General features: G+C 32.5%; 2 protein-coding genes across 3 annotated transcripts in view; one reads left to right on the forward strand and one right to left on the reverse strand.

The window, feature by feature from the left end:
• The window catches only part of mim (missing-in-metastasis), a 165649-nt gene that overhangs the window by 13101 nt on the left and 129097 nt on the right, over positions 1-23451 (reverse strand). Inside the window, exons 4-15 of the mRNA XM_089709288.1 lie at positions 17632-17716; positions 17044-17260; positions 16430-16546; positions 15978-16085; positions 15411-15546; positions 14606-14697; positions 14308-14397; positions 13912-14002; positions 13442-13534; positions 11323-11423; positions 10572-10677; positions 9194-9291 (exon numbers count right to left, since the gene is read on the reverse strand). Of these exons, the coding sequence (XP_089565414.1) occupies positions 9194-9291; positions 10572-10677; positions 11323-11423; positions 13442-13534; positions 13912-14002; positions 14308-14397; positions 14606-14697; positions 15411-15546; positions 15978-16085; positions 16430-16546; positions 17044-17260; positions 17632-17716 (1334 nt within the window). The remainder of the gene's footprint in view (positions 1-9193; positions 9292-10571; positions 10678-11322; positions 11424-13441; positions 13535-13911; positions 14003-14307; positions 14398-14605; positions 14698-15410; positions 15547-15977; positions 16086-16429; positions 16547-17043; positions 17261-17631; positions 17717-23451) is intronic.
• Positions 2760-8905, forward strand: LOC149478500 (uncharacterized). Of its 2 annotated transcripts, XM_089709243.1 has the most exons (5): positions 2760-2820; positions 3871-3900; positions 7219-7408; positions 8080-8219; positions 8585-8905. In XM_089709243.1, the coding sequence occupies exons 1-5, from the start codon at positions 2789-2791 to the stop codon at positions 8661-8663; spliced, it is 471 nt and encodes a 156-aa protein (XP_089565369.1). In that variant the 5' UTR covers positions 2760-2788; the 3' UTR covers positions 8664-8905. The 2 variants fall into 2 exon arrangements, with proteins under 2 accessions (XP_089565369.1, XP_089565370.1); XM_089709244.1 differs by lacking the exon at positions 3871-3900 and having other exon boundaries at positions 2767-2820.

A 23451-nucleotide genomic window follows, 5' to 3' on the forward strand; every position in this document is an offset into this window, starting at 1 on the left:
AGGGGTCTTAGTACGCAATGACAAAAAGAAAAACGATGGTGTGAACGCTGGTACCGGTGGCTTAGTCGCGTGGGCGTTAGTCGAACTCGTCGGAAAAATAGCGAAGTCAAACGATTTGTAACACAAAAATTTTAGAATTTACCGATAGCCCATAAAAAAGAAGTAGGCGGTAGTGTCATGCCATACTTTTCCGGTGTGACTTACAGCCCGCCATACCGACGCGAATGTGTTGATTTAAAAAAAACAATTCAACCATTTGTACCAGGCTAACTTTTGCACAGGTAACCATCGTCGTGCAGCCATTTACGAAAATCGCCATGCCATACTTTTCGGACGATTCCAAATGGTCGCCATACCGCCGAAAATCTGCAAATTTTTTTTTTCGCCGAACCATTTGTAACACCCTAAATTTTTTTTTCAACAACTCCTGAATGATTATAAATAGAAGTGTGATAATGCCATACCTGTGGGAGGTGGCGAATGTGTATAAGATTTTTTTTTATTGTATGATTTTAGTCGTATTTTGAACGATTTGTAACAGTATGGCATTAATCTTTCCTATAAGTTTGAGGTTCAACAAATATAAATACAAAATTTCAAAGATCTAGGTGGTAGAAATCTTCACTTCTATAAATTAATAATAAATTTATTTGTGAAGTATGGCAGCACTTTTTCCCCCTACTAGAAGTATGGCAAATATAATAATGGTCACATTTTATCAAATACTCTCCAAAAATCCAAATGCAATACTGGTACAAAAAGTTTGGCGAAAAAAAAAATTTTTGCAGATTTTCGGCGGTATGGCGACTATTTGGAATCGTCCGAAAAGTATGGTATGGTGATTTTCGTAAATGGCTACACGACGATGGTTACCTGTGCAAAAGTTAGCCTGGTACAAATGGTTGAATTGTTTTTTTTTAAATCAACACATTTGCGTCGGTATGGCGGGCTGTAAGTCACACCGGAAAAGTATGGCATGACACTACCGCCTACTTCTTTTTTATGGGCTATCGGTAAATTCTAAAATTTTTGTGTTACAAATCGTTTGACTTTCGCTATTTTTACGACGAGTTCGACTAACGCCCACGCGACTAAGCCGCCGGTACCAGTGTTCACACCATCGTTTTTCTTTTTGTCATTGCGTACTAAGACCCCTGTAGAACCGCCATCCTGTTACAAATGACTCGAAATTTTGTGTCAGTATCTCCCGGTCTACTAGTATTGTCTAGCTTAAACAATGAACACAATTGAGGTGTTTATATTATGAATGCTAAACATAATTCGATACAATTTTTGCTTTTACTAAGTTTACAAGTCAAAAGAATACAGTCTACCCCCGTGTCCATCTAAAAATTCTACTAAAATATTAACTAGCTTTCCGCCCACGGCTTCGCCCGCGTTTTCAAAGAAAAACCTGCGTATCTACCGTTCCCGTGGGTTTTCCGGGATAACACCTAACCTATGTGTTAATCCAAGTTACCCTCTATATGTGTGCTAAATTTCATTGAAACTCGTCCAGTAGTTTATGCGTGAAAACCATTCATACATACATAATTACAAACCTTTCCTCTTTATAATATTAGTATAGATATTAGAATAGATTTCTAAAGTAATTTTTCATCCAGGTTCATAAGTAAAAAAATACAAATTATTAAAACATTATACCTACTTATTTAAGTAGGTTGTTATATAATTAATCTAAGTTTATTATGAACTAGCTTCCGCCCGCGACTCCATCCGCGCGGAAAAATTAAGAAAAAATAAGATTTTTTTTTCTACGTATTTTTCCGGGATAAAAAGTATCCTATTTTATGCCCAGGATAATAATGTATAATTGTACCAAGTTTCATCGAAATCGAACCATTAGTTTTCACGTGATGCCTTCACAGTTCACATACAGACAGACAGACAGACAGACAGACAGACAAAAATTTTTTTAATCACATATTTGGGTTTGGTATCGATCCAGTAACACCCCCTGCTATTTATTTTTTCAATATTTTCAATGTACAGAATTGACCCTTCTACAGATTTATTATATGTATATAGATTAGGCTTCAATGAATATTTTGAGAGTATATATTTTTATAAAGCACGTTATTGTTAATTCATGTTTGCGAATAGTTTTCATCGACGCTACGAACAATGCTCCATTCTCAGCTGAATTACGTTAAGAAATTTTATCGAGACCGACATGATTTGATACTTTTAATATTCACCATGAAACGCATAACGTACGTACATGAAATATATTTTTGTAAAAATGAATCCTAGCTACATAGATCAATTTATCGCGCCTATACCCCATGCTTTATGAATTTCATGAATATTCGTAGAGCCATTTCCTACATGAAGATTCAGAATAATATACTTAGCGCAAAACTCACTGATATAGTATCAACACACAGCCGAAACTATTGGACTGTACAGGATGAAAATTTTCTTAATTTGCATGCAGATAGCCACTATGTAGTAGGCATCCAATAAGAAAGGATTTTGATAAATTCAACCCCAAGTAATTAAATAGGGGATAAAAGTTTGTACCGAGAAAATTAATTTTGACATTACGGGCGAAGCTGCATGCAACAGCTAGTTGAGATAATATTTTATAATGCACGTTTAAAGATATTAGATTTATGGATAGCTCTAAAGAGTCACTATTCTCATAAACCAACGATCAAAACCATTCAGTCGCGTATACTACAACTACTATGGCATTATATCGGTATTGGTAATACATCTAGTGGCAGTAAAAAAACAGCACTGTAACAAACGCACGTATCGAATTATGAAAAATTTCATCGCTATATTACATATTTTGTGAGTAATTTATTATTTTTTACGTAGACATATCATACTTATAAAGATTATTTGTATATCTTCACTTAAGAAGAAGTACATATTTTTATTAACTTGCTGATAAAGAGAAAAATTATTTGTATTTTTTTTACACAAATAAACTCCGAAACTAAAGGACTAAAATTAATAGGGCATCTTTACTTACTATCCCTTTATTACTTACTTATTAAATATGGGTTTGACTCCAAAAATAGATACTATATACGAACTATCTATTTTTGAAGAGAATATAGTCTATATAGTCTAATAGACTATATAGAGAATATAGAGAATATAGTCTAATCTTCTTCTTATATATAAAAATGAATCGCAAAATGTGTTGGTAAGCGCATAACTCGAGAACGGCTGAACCGATTTCGATAATTCTTTTTTTATTATATTCCTGGAAGTACGAGGATGGTTCTTATGTAGAGAAAACGTAAACATGTACCACGGGCAAAGCCGGGGCGGACCGCTAGTAGACTATATAGTCTACGTGATTGGAATCCATTTCTTCTCTATGAGAAATACTCTTATGTTTTCATTGAGATTACCGTTTATGTGATGACATTTTTTTAAACGTTCATTTTATTTTAAAATGTTAATTTAATACTTTTTCAAAATTTAATCAATGTAATATTACCTGTTTTAACATTTTATAACGCATTTACGAGTAACGATTACAAGTCTTAATCATAAAATACGATTAAATACGTGAATCATGGTACAATAATTGAAAAACATTGCATGCTTATTGAACATTCTTTATTATGTTTGAATTTTCATGTTCGGACCAGTAATGCCGAAGATTACACCCTATAAATATACATAGAAATTTTACCCCTATAATACCTATTAGTATCGTAGCTTATCGCTCGTGGCTTTGTCTAAAACTTAATAAATGACCTATACATATACTTAAAACCATCTTCAATAACCACTCTATCTATTAAAAACAAAACCGCATCAAAATCAGTTGCGTAGTTTTAAAGATTCACGCATATATAATTATGTCTTTAATATATATTACAGGGTGTCCAACATACTCTTGAGTGCAGGATGGTAAGTAGTACTTCACTAAATCGAATCAATTAGCTTTGGAAAACACCGTAACTTTCTGTATACCAACAAATTATGCGTATGGGTCATTATACAAAAATGGGGTAACTTTTGAGGATATTTTGTTTACTATATTTTTTATATCAGATTGTTACAAATTAGGGTGTATATGATAGCTAATCTAATGAATATATTGTTCCAAATCGGGCCAGCCACTTTTTTAAATAGATTGTGAGATATTTTAAATTTTCTGGATTTGGCCTCCAGGGGACTGACGAGGCTAACATGGTACTGATAAAAAACTATAACTTGTAATATTCTTAAAGAAATTCAATGAAAATTACTACAAATCTCTCAGTTTTAATAATGGCACATGTATTTTACGTACTTAAAATGTTTAAAAATGATAATTTATAATATGTGATACTGGGAAAAACAATGTCTCAATTTTCAAAACAGCCTTCTGACATTTAACGCAACGTGAATATTCTTACTCTCTTACTTAACTTTTACTACTTTGAATTAGTTTTACTTGATATTTTAAGTAATTCACAAACAATAGAAACAAAAAAACGGCCAAGTGCGAGTTGGACTCCTAACAAACCTATTGTTTATTATGTTTGTAACTTAAAATTTACACTTTTAGCAATTTTTCCTTTATCTGTGTTATAAGACGTTGCTATTTACCGAGTAGAAGTAAACTGTAGACTGTATACACGGCAAGCATCCTGTGTGTTTTTTTATTCCCTTGCGAATATTGAATTTTGTGGAAATTTGCAGTATTAACGAATGTAGGTATCTTTTGATTGCGTTGCGTTATAAGTTTGATTATTTTACATCCCCAAGGGTTCTTAATCTTGGGTATCCAATATAAATTTCAGATTGATACCTCCACGCGTTCCAAAAAAACGTCTTAACAGACAAACGGACAACAAAGTGATCCTATAAGGGTTCTGTTTTTTCCTTTTGAGGTTCGGAGCCCTAAAAATCTACCAATATTTATGTTAAAAGTACTAATTATTATAAAATTAAAAACCAAAGGCTCGAATGAAAGTCTCATCTGAGTTTTCATAAGAGCCCCTTGACATTTTTTGAATGTTATTAAGTATATTAATTAACTTTTATGTTATTTTGAGGTAATTTTACTTCACAGTATTATACGTATACGTATTTATCTGATAAATATAAAAAGCTATGCCCTGAAAGCATCAAAATCAATAATTAAAAGAAAATAAGATCTTTTTAATAAAATTATTAGTAGTTTGTTTCAATAGCTCTTTTCTTTGCTACTCTTTTTTAAATGTTTCTTCCCTAGTCAAATTCAGTTTCTTTTAGCGTGGCGCATGATGTTTTTAACTGAAATATAATATAGAAATGCTTATACCAATAGCAATCAAGATAAAAGTTCTCAAAAATGATAGAGTCATCAGTACTATGGGGCCCCGTCAGTCCTCTGGCGTGATATCTGACAAAGGACTGATGCCAGCGGATTGATGAAAAGGGACTTAATATGAGGTTATAATCACAAATTAGGTTTTTTTGCCTAATTTCTAATATCAACAAACTATATTTTTACAAATCATAGTTAACCATTTATAAATGAAAATCAAAATCGGATTAACAATAAAATAACGACTCACCATAGGACTGAAATGTTGACTGGCGCAGCAAGATTTTAGAGGACAAACACAACCCTAGCGCTGGTACAGTTATGACGGCCGTCAAAATATGCGGTGCACAAGTAACTTCATTACCAACATTAATACTTAGACAGGGATTTGACCTCGACTTGGTGATATTTAGCGAGAATTTCGAATTTAAAAAACACACAACGGACTGACTAGTGAAAACGATGACAAAGTTTAATTTTATTTTTTAAATAAAATGGAAAACATTGCGTTATGAAAGTTGTAGTATATAATACTATGTACATCAAAGATTGTAGTGAATTAGTAAGTTTTCTTAAATCGATGATAATGTTTAAACGATAGTCACTTGATTGTTGGATTTCGGAGTTGTGACATGCCAAAGTACTGACGTTTGAGGTATTAATTTATTATTTTTATTCATTTGTATTTTAAATAAAGAAGTGAAATTGAGTGACCAAATAAAGGACGCTTCATTGTTTTAAAATAGATTGTTATTTGAATAAAATATAATAAGACTTTGTTTAAATTGGCTGATGACATCGAGTTACCCCATTTTTGTATAATCACCCGTATCATTTAATACATATATATAGATTACTAACTGTATTTACTTCCATATTCATAGGACACATGTTTTTACAACTGAATTAATTTGATAAAATAGGTAGTTTAATAGTTATAATGTATGTTTTTTACGAAGAAGTTTTTATTAAATCAATTATTTTTCTTGGGCATGATAACTACTGAATCAACTGACTGAAAATTGGTAGATTTTAGTCCCTAATTAAATGCAAATTTGTCTAGTATGCAAGACGCCTATTAACACTATATTAAATTAAATACCAAATGACCTAACAACAAACACATGCGTATAGGAATTTATTCTTTATGCTAATTAAATACCAATAAAGAAGAGAAAAATTCGTTTCCATCAATCACTAATCAATATAACATTAATAATACCAATTATATGCTTGGGTATATTAAATTCTGTTTTTATGGCAACAAGTATAAGAATTTAAAACAAATAGTACCTATACTGTTGTGATAATATGTTTGTAAACATAAATTACCGAAAGTATTGTAATAATAAAATTACTGTATCGATTGGAGTATGGTTTATGTATCTGTATAGTAAACCATATTCAAACAAGTTTTAGGAAAATCCTGAAAGGACCGTAAAAATTGTCGGTTTGAACAATAGGTCCCTGAACATTGTTTTTTGAAGAATACGTGAATTGAAAGGGTTTATATAAATTAGAGATTAGTTCAATTTATTTAATAAAAATATGCAAATTATAAAACTATACTGCGATATGAACGCTATAATGTCATCGAGATACACGAATAATACTCCAAAATACGGAATTTCCGATAAGTAGTAGGAACATGAAAAATATTAACTCCTTTTTCCGTCTCTATTATACATTTCAACTATAATATGTACTAATAAAAGGAACCTATAGAAACATTTTTTGTCTCACTTGAAATTACAAATTTGTAAAACCTTTTGCATATAATATGTAAATAACGTTTACTTTGACCTGCCTAAATCAATCTTACTTTGCCTGACTAAATAAATTACTTAACTAAGTATCGAAATATAATTTACTAAACTAGTTTCCTAACTACCTACTTTTAAACAAATTTGATTTGATTTGATTTATTTCAGTCCCTACGGTTCAGAAGATTTGAAGGCTGCATACAAATCTGGAGAGATGCTGGACCAGAATCCTCCGATAACCTTACAAAATATCATTAGGAAGCTAAAAGAGAGTGGGGTATTTGATGCTGATACAGCCAATCTCAATAGCAGAGAGAGGAAGGAGCTTAGCAAACTGTATGATGCTGTTGAAATCATGGTTAGTATATTTAAGTTATTTTTATGTCATAATTGCTTTTGCCCGCGTTGTGTTAAACTGAACATATTATATACAAAACGTTTTAGCACTCTATGTTAAAAAGAAACTGCATCAAAATCCGTTTCGTATTTTAAAAGATCTTAACACATAGTGACATACAGACAGTCAAACAGCGGGAAACGACTTTGTTTTTAACCGACTTCAAAAAAAAGGAGGAGGTTATCAATTCGGCCGGTATGTTTTTTTTTTTTTTTTTTTTTTTTTATGTATGTACACCGATTACTCCGTGGTTTCTGAACCGATTTACGTGATTCTTTTTTTGTTCGATGCGGGATGGTGTCGAATTGGTCCCATAAAAATTTTATTCGGATAGGCCCAGTAGTTTTTATTTTATGAGCATTTTTGTCTGTATTTGTAAATGTTGCAAGTGCAAGTTTGAAGTCGGTTGTTTTTAACGCAGTTATTGACTTGTATTAATTCCATTCTCAATTTGACTGATATTTTTTGTGTGTTACCGCAGAGCTTTCGACCGGGCGAATAGATTTTGATAATGACATTATTCTTTTTTTTATGCTAGGCTAGTTCCGGTTGTTCCCATTTAAATATCATCCATTCATTTAGGTCATTTAGGTTTTAATTAAAAGAATAATAATTTTAATTTCCTTTTTAAGGTGACATCAAGAAACCGTCAACCGTCGACCGTACAAAATGTATTCTCTTCGTTACGATTGGTCGAGAGAGTGGTCAAGAAACAACTTAAGGAGGGCCAGCTATCCGAGTCTTTGGCGTCTAAGTTCAATTGGGATAAAATGTGAGGTTTTTTACTTAAAAAAATATTAATTTGTCATGAGTCGATAGTTTAACCGACCTCATTGGAGGTTTTTAAGAAATAAGCCTTGATTTTGAAACTAAAATATAAAAAAATATTTGGTTTTGAACCCACGAAGCTTTTCAACATCTTCGAATTATGATGAATTAACATCAAAACACTCCTAATTGAAGCCGAATATTTTATGAAAATGACCAAGAAATAATGCAGATTTCAACTAAAAGAAAATCTTTAAAAATATATTTTCTTTTCACGACCGTTAAGTTAGTACCTACAATATAGATAGAAACTTTTAACTTACATCTTTTACTTCAGTTTTTATGATTTAACAATGTTTTTGTTTTCAGCTCAGCGCGTATCGTGCGAGAGAGACCGATATATCATTTAGACAAGGACACCAATATGAGAGTGTTTGAAATTGCGTAGCATTAAATTATAATAATGTATTTTATAGCTTATAGTTTAATTATAAGAAATTTTTGAACTACCCTCCTCATTTTTATTTTTGTTTACTACACGTAATCACTTTTAACATTGTTTTTTTGCCATTTAATATTTTACAATAGGGTCTATAATTTCTAGAAGCTAGTATAACTAAGGAATACTGAGTTTCGAGTCGATTAGGCTGCTACATCCCTGCTTATTTAAGATTTTATTATAGTTTTTTTTAAATAAATGCATATTTTAAAAGTTGTTTGCTTTATGATCCAAAAATAATCTGTTGGAAATTATAAGTTCTTAAACGTTGTTTCACCGCTAATATAATAAAGCAGATAGATTTCATTTTCACATTATAATATTTCAAATGGTAAAATCAAAAATATATTACCAAATACTTTAATTACTAACCGATTTCAAAAATTCTTTCACCACTACAAACCTGGAGGTTTGTTAATTCCCGCTTGTCCCTCTATCCATATTTTTCATTTATTAATATTATTTTCTACAAAACTTACCTTTTCCTGTTGCGCAAATTCCCCGTGTTGTTGCTGCGCACGTGACGCCGCCATTGTAGCCAACTCAGACATGTTCACGTATAACGCTTGCGGCATTTCTGGCAAATATTAAATACATTAATATTTTGAACGGTTTTTAATACCTACTAATAATGTGTGTAAAATATTGCTCCTTAAGATATTTATATAATAAAAAAATTGTTTGTTTGTAAAGTAAGTTTACGATCGAGATGTTTACGTGATAACGTGTTATTGGTGGCAGCGCTCGAGATGAGACGGGAGATCGGTCCGTCTCTCTCTCGTTATACCTGCGATCGCGCTCGTGAGGTTTTGGTGTGACACAAGTTTCTGAACATGTCACCCGACTAAAACGATTTTAAAAACGTTATCACGTTAATAAATAAATAAATATTTCGGGACAATTTTCACACACGGCACGATCTGATCCCATACTAAGCTTTCGCTTGTGTTATGGAAACCGGATGGCTGATAAACATACATACAGGGTTACAGGTTAAGTCGACCTATTCCTGTTAAGAGCGTGTATATATATAATTTTAAATAAATACGCATATAGATAATAAACACCCAGATACAGAGCAAACATCTATGTCCATCACACAAATATTTGCCCCGGGTGGGGATCGAACCCACGACCTCTGGATTTGTAGGCAGGGCCACTACCAACCAAGCCAACCGGCCAGTCAAAAATTATTTATACAATTACAAATTATAAAGAAAGAAACATTTATTACATATCTACTAGCTTTCCGCCCGCGGCTTCGCCCGCGTTTTCAAAGAAAAACCCGCATAGTTCCCGTTGCCGTGGGATTTCCGGGATAAAAACTATCCTATGTGTTAATCCAAGTTACCCTCTATATGTGTGCTAAATTTCATTGTAATCGGTTCAGTAGTATTTGCGTGAAAGAGTAACAAACATACATTGCATTTATAATATTAGTAGGACTTTTTAACGGATTCATAATTTATCCCCACTTGGACATTTCTTCTTAAAGCTACTTGAGTATTATTAATCAACATGTAAGTTTATGAAAGCAACATAATTAAAGTATTATTATTTGTGCTAGACACCAGTTTCATAATTTAGGCCAAAGCAAGACCCCACTTGTTTAATATTTGAAAATCTTACAAGAACAAAGTTTCTACCAGGTTTTCTACGTAAATGAAAACGTTTATACCAACTCGCCAAAATGCACACACATAATTTACCATTTAACAAAAGCTTACGAAAATTTTACTAATGAGAATTCAGAACAGCAGCTATGATTCTAATGACTGAATGAATGAAAAAAAATTGCATAATTATTTATGCAATTTTTTTATGCGGGTAGTTCTAAAAAATGTAATTAGTAATTACCTTTAGTCAAATGCGGCGGTAGTGACGACGGCTTCGGTTTCATTTCGCTGTGTAATATCGAGTTGGCTTTAGACGGCACTAGAGGTCTCTCTAGCGAGGAACATCTCTGTAGAAAATATTATTTATTTATTTATAACACTTTATTGCACAAACAAAATTAGGACAAAAATTACATTAAGATACAAAAGGAAGGCATAGTTTGTACAAGAGGCGGCCTTATTGCTTAGCAGCAATCTCTACCAGGCAACCTGATGGGAAAGGAAACGTATGAAGTTAATGATTAAACAATGTTTACAAAATTACAAAAATATATTTACACATACAAGAAAATTCGTAATAGTTACAGTATTTATAACTCAATTCTCCACTTGGGTTAGGGTAATAGCTACTTTTATATACAGGAAGGGAAACAATACCCCAAAAAATGTGTATGATCAATAATTCAATTGTTACTGGTCGCTTGAAATAACATAAAATGCCGATATATAATGTTTCATCATCAATCAATTTTAAAATAGAACACTTTTTTTAACACTTTATTGTCCTGCCAACATAACAGTAGTACAATAAAAGCTTAAACTAGAACATACAGCACAGAAGGCGGCCTTAATACTAACAAGTAATTTCTGCTAGGCAACCAGCAGATTGTGTGAAAACAATACTACCAAAGAGGAGGTAGGTAAAATGTTAAACAGTTAAACATAAATAGAAATACTCCAAAAAATATACAAAAAATGACAAAAAAACTCACAGTGGGCAATGGCGGTCTAGCGTATATGCCCGTGTCGCGTTGATTCTCCGAAAATGTGTGCACGCTCAGCGCGGGACGAGTGTGAGCGCGTTCTGAACCTGCTAAAATATAAATAACATTAAATAAATAGGATTTTGATATATTTGCATGGATAAATAATTAAAAAAAAAATGTGTGCGTGTACTAGAGTACACACGTAAGAAGTGAAACTTCTTTATGACCTTATTTTTCAAAAAATAATTTACTATCTACACTAATATTATAAAGAGGAAAACTTTGTTTGTTTGTTTGTTTGATTGATTGTAATGAATAGGCTCATAAACTACTGGACCGATTTTAAAAATTCTTTCACCATTCGAAAGCTACATTATCCACGAGTAATATAGGCTATATATTATCACGCTAAGACCACAGATTAGAGAATAGTTACTTCGTAACTAAGACCAACAGGAGCATAGCCACGCGGGTGAAACCGCGCGGCACAGCTTGTATACAATATTACAGAAATACGTTAGTCTAACACGCTCGTCGCTTCGCTCCTCGCTACCTATTTAAATACAGTCAAAACCGTTTATGGCGACATCGTTTATAACAACATACCGGTTAAATTGACCAAAATGAAAGGTCCTTGCTGAATGTTATATGACCGCCTTATCGAAAACATTGGTTTTTACGGCATTGTTTACTACGACATACCGCACTAAGCGACCACATAATATTTTTGGAGAATTATATCTGTAGAACGACCGGCTCAGCTGTATTGTAAACAATTTGAATAGGTAACTGTATCCACATCTGGCACAGTATAATAGTCAATGGCTATTATCGTAAAAGTAATCAAAGTTTAGGGTCGTTTGTAATTCTTAGAAACAAAGCACATGCATATTTTGAAAGAGTTTGAGGTTTATTCTTATAAATATTGAATTCACAAAATCATATATGAACACCAATCAAGCAAACACGTGTTAACGTGAGTCATAGATTTATTAATGTTTTAAAAAATTCAATCAAAAACTGAGGTTAACTTTAAATACAATTTTAGAAAAATAAATACCACAATTAAATTATAAATTATATATTATATTATAATTATATAAATAATTTATAAATATATATATAATATATAAATAATATAATTATATATATTATATTATATAAATTATTAAATTAAATAGATACCATAATTCCACCCACGTGTTAGTGTATTGAAAAATACAATCAAAAAGTGAGGTTAATCATAAATAACTTAGAAAAATAAATACCATTATTACACCTAAGTATTAGAAAAATAGATGTAATTACTTATTTAATTTTTATAAATTCACTGGAATTAGAATTAAAACAAACCCTTTGATTTTGCTGATCACTTTAATATAACATGTATATAGTCACGAGTACGGCGTAACGCAAAAATGTCACGCGCGCGGCGTAACGTAACGCAAAAATGTTACACAAAATTTTTGTCCACCCCCGATAAAGAAGTTTCACTTCAAAAAAGACGTGTGGCACTCGGGGACTGCCGCGGTAAAGCTATTGCATGCTATGCCTTCAAGCCACACCTCCCGTCGGAGTGGTTTTTCGTTACGCAATTTCTGGATTCGGTCCCCGCGCTCAAGGCCCGCGATAGAGCTATGCAATAGCTTAAAAACTATAGGGTCAAATTGCGAACTATCCTGGCAAGAGAAGGTATTAAGAGAAACATTAGGTATTTTGCGTTGTTGAATTTAATAAAATGGCAAATTCTGATCCTAGCAAATAAGTGCATACAATTAAAAAAAATATGTTTACTAGAGGAATACATTCACTTCAAGGAAAGTTATAGAATACTAGCGGTCCGCCCCGGGTTCGCCCGTGGTACCTACATGTTTTATAGCCTATGTTGCTCAGTGAAGATGCAGCTTTCTAATGGTGAAATAATTTTTGAAATCGGTCCAGTAGTTTATGCGTGAAAACCATACATACATACATAATTTCAAACCTTTCCTCTTTATAATATTAGTATAGATTCAACTTTAATCCACATATACCAACTAATACAGTAAGCTATCTACCGCGCATCACCACCCTTAATAAATTTAGACGAAACTGAACCTTATGGCACATAGAAATAGAGTCTTACCAGCAGATATAGTATGCGGTCTGCCCCCCATTATAGCAGAGGCGGCTCTCTCAAATTGAGCCGTGTCTTTCAAATCTGGCCAAGTTGCTGATGCTGTAAGAGAAAATACATATTTAAGAAAGAAAGAAAAAGATAATAATTTCGGAAGACACAAATAAAGTATCTAATAATATAGAAATTAGAGGTATTATGTAGATATTCAAGTAAATTTGAAATAATAAGTGAATGAATTGATAACCAACAAATGTAGTAAAAATATGGTTTAAACTGGTACCTGGTATTATCATAAAATTTTTATTTTTCTTAGTGTATCTACTAGAAGTACTGTTGTAATCTATGAAGATAAGAGAAAATGCTTGCAATATTTCCAATTTAGGTAAGTACCTATATTACTTTTCAACAATAACCACATACATCGATAATAAGTAAAATTTTTAGCAATATAATTATAAGTTACTACAAAAACCCACCGGCATTCATAATATCATGTGCGTCATCGGCTTCGTCGCGAGTCTTCGATGGTGTAAGACATTCGCTGTTCACACTTTGGTTGTCTGAGCCCTAAATAACAAAATATATATAGAAATCGCATTTTATTAGAAAAAAGAGTGTGTGCCGAGCACACGTGTCAGAAGTGAAACTTCCTTGGCAAGATTCAAAGATACCAAAATCATCGCCTTACTCCACGACGTGACGGTATTGCCATGACGCGACCTTGAAATTTTACTCTCAACGCGCCTTAAGAAGTTTCACTTCAAAAAAGCATAGGATAGCCGAAACCCTGCATTAAGTTCTCAATTACATAAAACAAGCAAAAAGCGACAAAAAAACAATAAAAAAAGCCAAAAAAAAACACAAAAAATTACATTATCTACATAAAGCGAGGGCCGCTGCAACGCGTCTTGAGATCTAAAACCGGAATCAGTACTGCACACACTCGCCAACCGGAATGGGGACTGATAAATAAACAAAAAATATAAAAAAAATCTAATAGTTAGAAACCAAGGTATTAAAATTACAACACTTTCTAACTAAATTACTATTATCAGCTCAAGTATGAAAACTAAATAGACTGAGCATTTAAAAAATCTGTACTACTAGCGTGCATATAAACAATTATCTTAAAAAAAAACTACAATAAAATGTGGGTAGTTGCACACTAACCTGATTGAGACAATGATGCGAGTCAGTCGGCGCGGGGGTCCCGCCGCCGGAGGACGCGTTTGATATCGGTGTGGAGCAACTTACTGTTGAATCTGGAATATTAAATTCCAAATTTAAAAATTAAATACCAAAAGCCTCGTGTTCATTTGTTGGGCGATAATTGGTTTAACTCTAAGAGCTAGCGCGCACGAGCAACTTTGTCTCCGCAACTATTTTGTCTCTCCACCCATGGGCTAGTATGAAAGTGCGCGCACGTAGCGACGCAACTCCCCATACAGTTGATGGGAGAGACAAAATAGTTGCGGAGACAAAGTTGCTCGTGCGCGCTAGCTCTAACTTCTACAGGTGACAGGATTAGTTTAAAATGGGTTTTAAATAATATTTTCTTTTTATTTGACTGGCCGGTTGGCTTAGTTGGTAGCGACCCTGCCTTCAAAGCTAGAGGTCGTGGGTTCGATTCTCACCCCGGGCAAATATTTGTGTGATGAACATTGATGTTGGCTCTGTGTCTAGGTGCTAATTAATTATATCTATTTAAAATGATATAATATGTATGTTCATCATCCATTTGATTTCCATAACGCAAGAGAAAAGCTTAATATGGGATCAGATTGTGCCTTGTGTCAAAAACGTACTGAAATATTTTTACGTCTTGAAGCATGCGAATTTGTAGCTGTAGATGGATTCATACACATAGAAATAGATTGTTACAACGTTAAATATTCCGAAACAGAAACAAAGTATAGAAATACAAATACAGACAGAGATCCCAAAAGCAAAATACAAACAAATAAACAACACCAACCATGCCGTTCCGAGTGACTCAAAGAGCATATAGACGTGAGCGATGATTTGCGACTCCCGAGACGGGAGGAACTCGGCGAGTGCGGTGCAGAGCCGCCCTCCCAACCGCTGTAACTGCACTTTATGTCGCAGATCACCTGTACACACACAAATATACATATAAATAACAATAATCATTAACAAGAGTACCAGGAATATAGTTAAAAGGTATCATCTCGTCGTAGATCACCTTTTAATAGATAAAAATCTATATATTTAAAAAAAACATGTGAAAGACCGCCAAAAATGCAGAATTGGAGAATAGTGATAGATGTGTGGATCCCAAATAAATTAGACAAAGGCCAGGAAGGAAAAGATATTTAGTTAAACATTCATTCAATTCTTATGTGAGTCTATTAACTTTACACATGCCAATGTTATAACATTGTTATTGTGATCAAAAATCAACCCCTCTTAAATTTCATTATTTCTTCTCCTTAACAACACATTTAAAATTATAATTAAAACATTAACAATTTTAGGCGTTTTATTATAACATCAACCAAATCAAACGCTTCAACAAACTCACCTGCAAGCTGGCCGGCGGCAGGCTTCTCGGCTCTGTCGTGTGTCGAGCCAGTTGTTCTGTACCTTCTTGCAGGTGACCGACCTCCGCTAGCATTGCCACTTCACTCTCCTGTGAATTGATTTAGTGTATAATGAGATAGATTGTAATGGTTGGTCCTAGAATAGCCCCTTGCAGCACCCCTATGTATAAATAAGTATCTAAGATGCAATTTATGAATGAAGGAAAAGGTATTGAAAACCACCTATTTCGCTATTAAATAATAAATATTACACACATACTTAATATCGCAAATTATAAATTCATTTTCCAATGAAAAGTATTTTGTTTCAGACAAAAGCAGGAGAAAATAATGTAAATTTAATGAATTCCATTACGTTAACGCAAATCAAAAGAACTTCTATATAACATTTATTTTAATATATTATTAACAAATTTTAATTATTATTACTTACCACAACAGGGTTGAGCAACGAAACGAAGTGACAGAAGCGACTCCTCTCCTCTATAAGTGCTGCCTTCACAGCTTTTTCCTCCATTTCTTCCAATTGTTCTTTGCGCTCTTGTATATCCTATAAAAATACATCAAAATTACTAAAAACCAATATTAAACGCATAAGTAATATTTATTTGCAAAAACTTCGCTTGACTTATCCTCATTTTTATGATTCGTGTTATCTAATTGTAATAAAAGTATTGTTGCTATTTCTTAAATATATTTTCCTTGATGTTTCTCTATATCTAAATTACAAACGTTTCATCTATTAATACTACATTGTGTGTACGACTTAATAATATATTTGTTCATAGGTAATCATTTAAAACGATATCTTCTGACACATAATCTCTACACCGCTGTCAATTACCTTACCTTCCATGCCTATTGCTTCATTTACTACATAATCCTCTACAGCACAAGCCTCCTTTAAAGCTATATTTTCTACCACCTCACTTACAACGACACCTCCTTCCTCTGTTATAGACATGTTGTCACCTTCCACGAATACTGCTTTATCTACCACACCACCATACCTACCTACTTCATATCTATCTTCTAGCAATATCTCACCTGCAGTGAAACATCATTTCGTCTCTTCAAATCAGGCGTTGCCCGCCTTGCTTTCCGTGATTGTCTCTGTGTTTCATGCACCCTGCGTCTGAGTTCTGCACGAGCACGTTTACACTCTCGCGCGTGCTCACGACTCAGCGCGCCGGTGCCGTTGCATCCGCGACGCCATTCCTCGGCGCGTTCGGATAGAGGTGTTATTAGGCGCTCCATTAGTGTGCTGGAATTAAAAAAATTTTTATCAGACGCTTCGTTTAAAGAATTTATTTATTCAACAGTATGACAATGTGGTTACAAAAGTTTTGGAACATCCCTGTTAAGTTAAAAATAACATGTGGGGAGTTCCCTCTTCCTCAGTTAAACATAGAAACACGCTTACAATATAAAATTCAACTACCTACTTTTAAATTAAAGAACTAGTAAATAATTGGAGTGTTGGAATGGAGAATTTTTGAGAAACGCACAAATACGCATCGTAGAGTAAACAGATTCAGAAAGAAAATAGATAAGATTTTGTTCCTTGTTTTCAATTTGTTTAGAGGCACCTCTTGACAATATAGAAGCTAGTAGTTTAAGCTTATAAAACTTTACCTTATAAATGTCTTCATCCTGGTTTCGATGGCTCGATGCCTCAGACATACTCGAGTGAGAGCTGTGCCGATCTCCTTTGTCGCACCTGCAACAATCCAAACAAATAAAAATTAAATTATGATAATTAATCGAAAGTACAGTATAGTTTAATTTTCAGTTTTATAGCATTCAAACAAATGCTATGAAATTAATTCGTTTTTTTTTAAATCATATTTAAGAGGTGGTCGTAGTGAATATCTCGGAAATTGATTTTGCACTTTAAGAATTTTTAAGAAAATGCAGGTACGGCTTTTAAAACATATTATAATATGTCCTTAAATTCTAAACCTCTAAAACTTTCGAAAATACATTCAACTGATAATGTTACCTGACAAATGAATCAAAGACAGTATTAAATAACACCAAGGGTCAGGAAAATAAAGGATTTTCCTCCAGACTCACAACCGCATGCCAATACAAACCTTATTTGTTTGATTTAAGGCATATTTTCGGGTGAATGTTTTCATGAACCAATGTCAAAATACTAAATATCACCGTACCTTGATTATCTACACTATACATTAGTGCAATTTATGTTAGTGTTAGGAGATGATTTTGTTTTAGAATTTATTACAATTATACGTGTTTTTATTTCTTATTTATTTTTGGATTTGTTTAAAGTTGAAGATCCAGCTTTTGGTTAAAATTTATTAAAGCTATTATAAATAATTAAATTTTGGTAAATGCAGGTGTTTGATATGTTTAATGTATGTATCTAAGTGTCTATAATAAAAGAATATTAAAAACTCGATTTTTCAAATCAGGATGTCACCTAAACAAATTAATATAAACATTTTTTCTGTTATATGTTACATTTAAATAAATTTAATTTTGGAAAAACATCAAATTATAAACAAATGAATTATGTATATTAATATCAAAATATGAAAAATATGTATGAAGTCATCATTAGTTTAAAAACAAATCAAATTAAAATACGTCAAACCCCCTAAAAAACTACTGCGCATTGTTTACATAATAAAATGTCATACTACTCCTATTTTTAATCCTATCATCATCTGCTAACTTATTATAAACCTTTCACCATATAAATAGAGCCTAATTTACAATGCTTCAAAAATACGTTAATGACGAAAAAATAAAGCTTGTTTTTTGTTTATTTTTTCCACTTTTTTTCTTACCAATGTATGAGAATAAAACGTGACGTCGCTTGAAACAGTCCGTTGACTCAGATAGTATTAAAAAATAAAAACCAGTAATGTATTTTTATTTTCTCCTTAAAACGATTCGAACTTATTAACATAAAATACATAAAATAAAATAGTAATAAGATTGTTTTAATTAATATTAAAAAAGCCTCTCGTAATTAAATTTAATTACATAGATCGTTGAAACGGTATTATTAGATTCTCATGAGAATAATCCACTCCTTTTGAAAAATACTTCGTAAGTACAGTTTTGTCTTTAAAAAAATTCCTATCTTTTTTTAGTAGTAGGCAGTGGCAGATCACTACCAGATCTAGGTAAATAGTAGGTACCTATATAGTCCTGACAAAAACAAATTGAACGATTGCATATAGAGCTATCATGCTATGGTACTTAAACATTTATATCAAACGAGGCACATCCGTTCGTAATGTAATTTATAACTTCTATTATTATCATCTCATACTGACAGAAGGTACGTTACTTGTTTATTTTTATTTAATTTGTTTTTTATGCCACTACAAAGCTGTCTACCCGTGACCATGCTCAGTAAAAAGTGTTCAAAACGTCGGAATAAACAATATCTTTATATATAAAACTCAAAGGTGACTGATATAGTGATCTATTAACGCACAGCCCAAACCACTGGACGTATCGGGCTGAAATTTGGCATGCAGGTAGATGAGAGGACGTAGGCATCCGCTAAGAAAGGATTTCCCGAAATTTTTGCGGGAACGGAGAAAAACGGGGATGCACGTACAAAGTCGTGGGCGGAAGCTAGTGATAAATAAAAGGCATTTATATTCTAAAAATAATATTCGTATAAAATCAAAGCAATAAAATCTAATAGTAGATAACATGTTTTCACCACATTTTGTTTTATTTCTTTCCTTTACTGTAAAGGTTGCCTGGTAGAGATCGCTACCTAGCGATAAGGCCGCCCTTGGCCCTTTAGAATTAAGCCATAAGAATGTATGGTTTGGTGTATGCCGTAAATAAATTATAATCAAACAAAACATTACCATGAAGTAAAATAAAACTAATATAATAATGCCTCTACATTATTATATCAATTGCTATAAACTATAAAGTACTATAAAGCTAATAATTCTAACAATTTTTCTACACAATGTTTTATTACTTCAAGACTTTTATAACCGCTTTAAAACCCCGCAAAGATCAGGTTTAAAACCCGTTATTGTCTTGAAGTCTGAACACATAAATCTCGTGTAAAATCAAAAACAGGAAAATTCACTATTACCTATAATCTCTTCGTAATAATATTAACATTAAGAATGAAAGGTTAATGAATGAAAAATATACACAGTAACAGTTCTTTCGGCTTTAACAAATTTTTAATTAAAAGAATATCCTGCGTATGAACCTTTTAAGTAGGTATATTTTATTATACTACGTAACTTACCTTCGTACTCCATACATATTTTTGTGGCTTATAACATACATACTAGGTTTCCGCCCGCGGCTTCGCCCGCGCAGTCAAAGAAAAACCCGCATAGTTCCCGTTCCCGTGGGATTTCCGGGATTGCGTCATTTTCCCGGGATAAAAAGTAGCCTATGTCCTTTCTCGGGTATCAAAATATCTCCATACCAAATTTCATGAAAGTTGGTTAAGTAGTTTAGGCGTGATTGAGTAACAGACAGACAGACAGAGTTACTTTCGCATTTATAATATTAGTATGGACATAAAAAATTATATCACCTTAAAAAACAAACATAATAAAGTAGCATTACAAAATCATATAAACAACTTATTGTTACTGTGTACCATTACTATTAATTAATTCTGTGAATGTGTGTGCTTTTTTAATTTTATTATATGAACATCTACTCAAATAGATCCTAAATATATTTTAAATTAAAAAATTTAATATTTATTTTAAAGTATCTATTACCTAAATACAGAATAAATTTCACTAATAGATAGCGGTCCCACATCACTTTAGCGATACCTCTACATATTTTTACATTAGACTATATTATAATATTGTTACATTTTGGTTGATGATATAATCGCCTCCAGCCAGTCTGCCTGATCTCATTTGTCGCGAAAAACATTCGCTGGAACACCTGTCCGTTATACATGATTAAGGCTACTCGCAAACTAGGCCATAAAACGCTTTCACAGAGAGAAAACACGTGCAAAGAAAACACGTTTTGAAATGTTAAACAATCTAAATAAAACACGCATTAAAAAGATAATCTCATGAAATTATGTAGATACAAACATACATAATATTAGATAGTAAAAACCCATTATGTACATTTAATACGAAATCCTAATATAAGAACCTATTTTATTCCAGATTTTAAAACCTTTTTTTTTACTTTAAACCTTAAAAGATCAATCAATCAATCGAAAATTCGTTAATGCACCACAAAGACAAGTACAGATAAGAATACACAATTTTTTAATAAAAAAGCACAACAGGCATTCTTATCGCTAAGACAGCGATCTCTTCCGGACAACCTGGATCATCAGGAAAGATCCCGAGAAACCATATCCACCTCGTCTATACCAAGCCTAAATAAAATAAAATGAATTAATTGACATTTATATAACAACTGGTCCATGATAAGCTCATATAGGTCATAAATTATTATCTTCCGATGACCGATCTCAATTTTTTGCAAAGGTTTTTGCGAACTTTTTTCCCATTCTTATATGTAAACAAACATCATCGACGTATTTAAATAAATAAAAAATAAATAAAAATCGTTTATTTAGAAACAATACATACAAACAAAAACAATTTAGACACGACGATCGCCTCAACTAGGAATATACCTGTGCTAGAGACGATCGACGCCTTCCTCTCCAGACTTAGCCAGTATTGTTAATTTAACTTATATACTATTACATTTTATAAAATAGAGAATCATTAAGAACTAATTGAGGTTAAAAAATAACATTTCGGGCATGCAGTTTGTGTGTGTGTGTGTGTGTGTGTGTGTGTGTGTGTGTGTGTGTGTGTGTGTGTGATGTTCCCCTATTTGAGAGATTGAGTGGACGAGTGTGTAAAATACGTTATTTAATATTACGCCTTACTATTATCTATTAATAATACCTCCGAATTGTAAAGCCTTGTATGCAACTGTTATATTTTTAATCTCCTAGTTTTACTTTGTAGTGTTAGATTTTACGCGAGTATTATACATTTGCGAAAAGTCGGGATAATAATATAATTAACTAGCGGTCCGCCCCGGCTTCGCCCGTGGTACATTTTTACGTTTTCTCTACATAATAACCATCCTCGTACTTCAAGGAATATAATAAAAAAAGAATTATCAAAATCGGTTCAGCCGTTCTCGAGTTATGCGCTTACCAACACATTTTGCGATTCATTTTTATATATAAGAAGAAGATAAAACGCGTTTTAAATCCGTTAAAGTCTTTAATTTCTCCTAATTTTTATTATTGTTCTTATATATCAGTTCGTCTTAGAACTATTCTTACGACGAATAAATGTTATTTAACAAAAAACTAAACCTAAAATGGTCAGAAATGGTCCGACCCAACTATCTATCAATTCGTGATGATTTCCAGAATTATCAAAATCGGTTCACTTGGTCGAAAGTTCTGAAGAGGCCAAACCCTTCTCCTTTTTTGAAATTGGTTGAAAACTAAATTAAAGCTCTACAATGCTTTATCGTTTCCTACCTCTATATCCACGTATATTTACATTAGCTAAACTAATTAATATTTATTTGATGCTGCTTTTAGCTACCGGCTTAGTTACAAACCCTGCTGAAAAGTAAATACATATTACAAAGTAATATTATGATTTTACAAGTGCTGTGTAACAAATTACACATAAAAAGGATAATTTATAACGTTCAATATGTAATAAAAATGAAATGTAAAGAGAACCGACAATTAACAACATTTTAACCTGTACCTATTAAACTATTGAATTTATTCGTATAAAACTTGTGTTTAGGTATTTGAAGCAATGCCGATTTATTCCAAAACATACATACATACATACATAATTACAAACCTTTCCTCTTTATAATATTAGTATAGACAAAATGTAACCATATCCAAACATGCAACCTTTATAAACAGTTGATATAAATGAAGCACCTCTTACTAAATTATCGTTTAAATAAAAACAAGTAAATGACAGTTAAGTCGAGCCATATGAACAACTCCAATAATACAAAAATACAAGCTTTTGTCCACAGCTTCGCTCGCGTTCGAATTGTACATCAAAACTATTCTCAAATCCAACTGAAGTGACACAATACACTTTCTTTAAAATTGGTCCAATTGGGAAGAGTTCAGTGACAAATACACGCAGAATATTTTGTAAAATTAAATTGTAATACTGACATGATATAAAAGAGCAACTATGGAGTTTCTTGCCGGTTCTTCTCCATAGATACTGCTTTCCGAATCGGTGGTAAATGTTAAAAATATGTAATGACGATTCAAAAGTGCTTCTAGAAGAAATCTAATTGAATAAATAAATGTTTGAGTTTAGAGATAGCTACCTCCTTTCCCAAGTCGGTTAAGGCTCCAGCCAGTCCACTGGCATCAATACATGACTCACAAACAGGACAACAGTATAATATAATCACAAAATTGACAAT

This window comes from Colias philodice, chromosome 22 (genome assembly GCF_061535455.1).
Source record: "Colias philodice isolate Cphi_HAF_F1 chromosome 22, ilColPhil1 Martin Lab GWU primary, whole genome shotgun sequence".
Classification (NCBI taxonomy): Eukaryota; Metazoa; Arthropoda; class Insecta; order Lepidoptera; family Pieridae; genus Colias; species Colias philodice.

Excerpts from the sequence above, each read along its gene's own strand:
- LOC149478500 (XM_089709243.1), top strand. The coding sequence starts at position 2,789 with ATGAAAAATTTCATCGCTATATTACATATTTT. Across the intron at positions 3,901-7,218 it reads ATACTCTTGAGTGCAGGATG|TCCCTACGGTTCAGAAGATT; the intron begins GTAAGTAGTACT and ends GATTTATTTCAG. Across the intron at positions 7,409-8,079 it reads ATGATGCTGTTGAAATCATG|GTGACATCAAGAAACCGTCA; the intron begins GTTAGTATATTT and ends TTCCTTTTTAAG.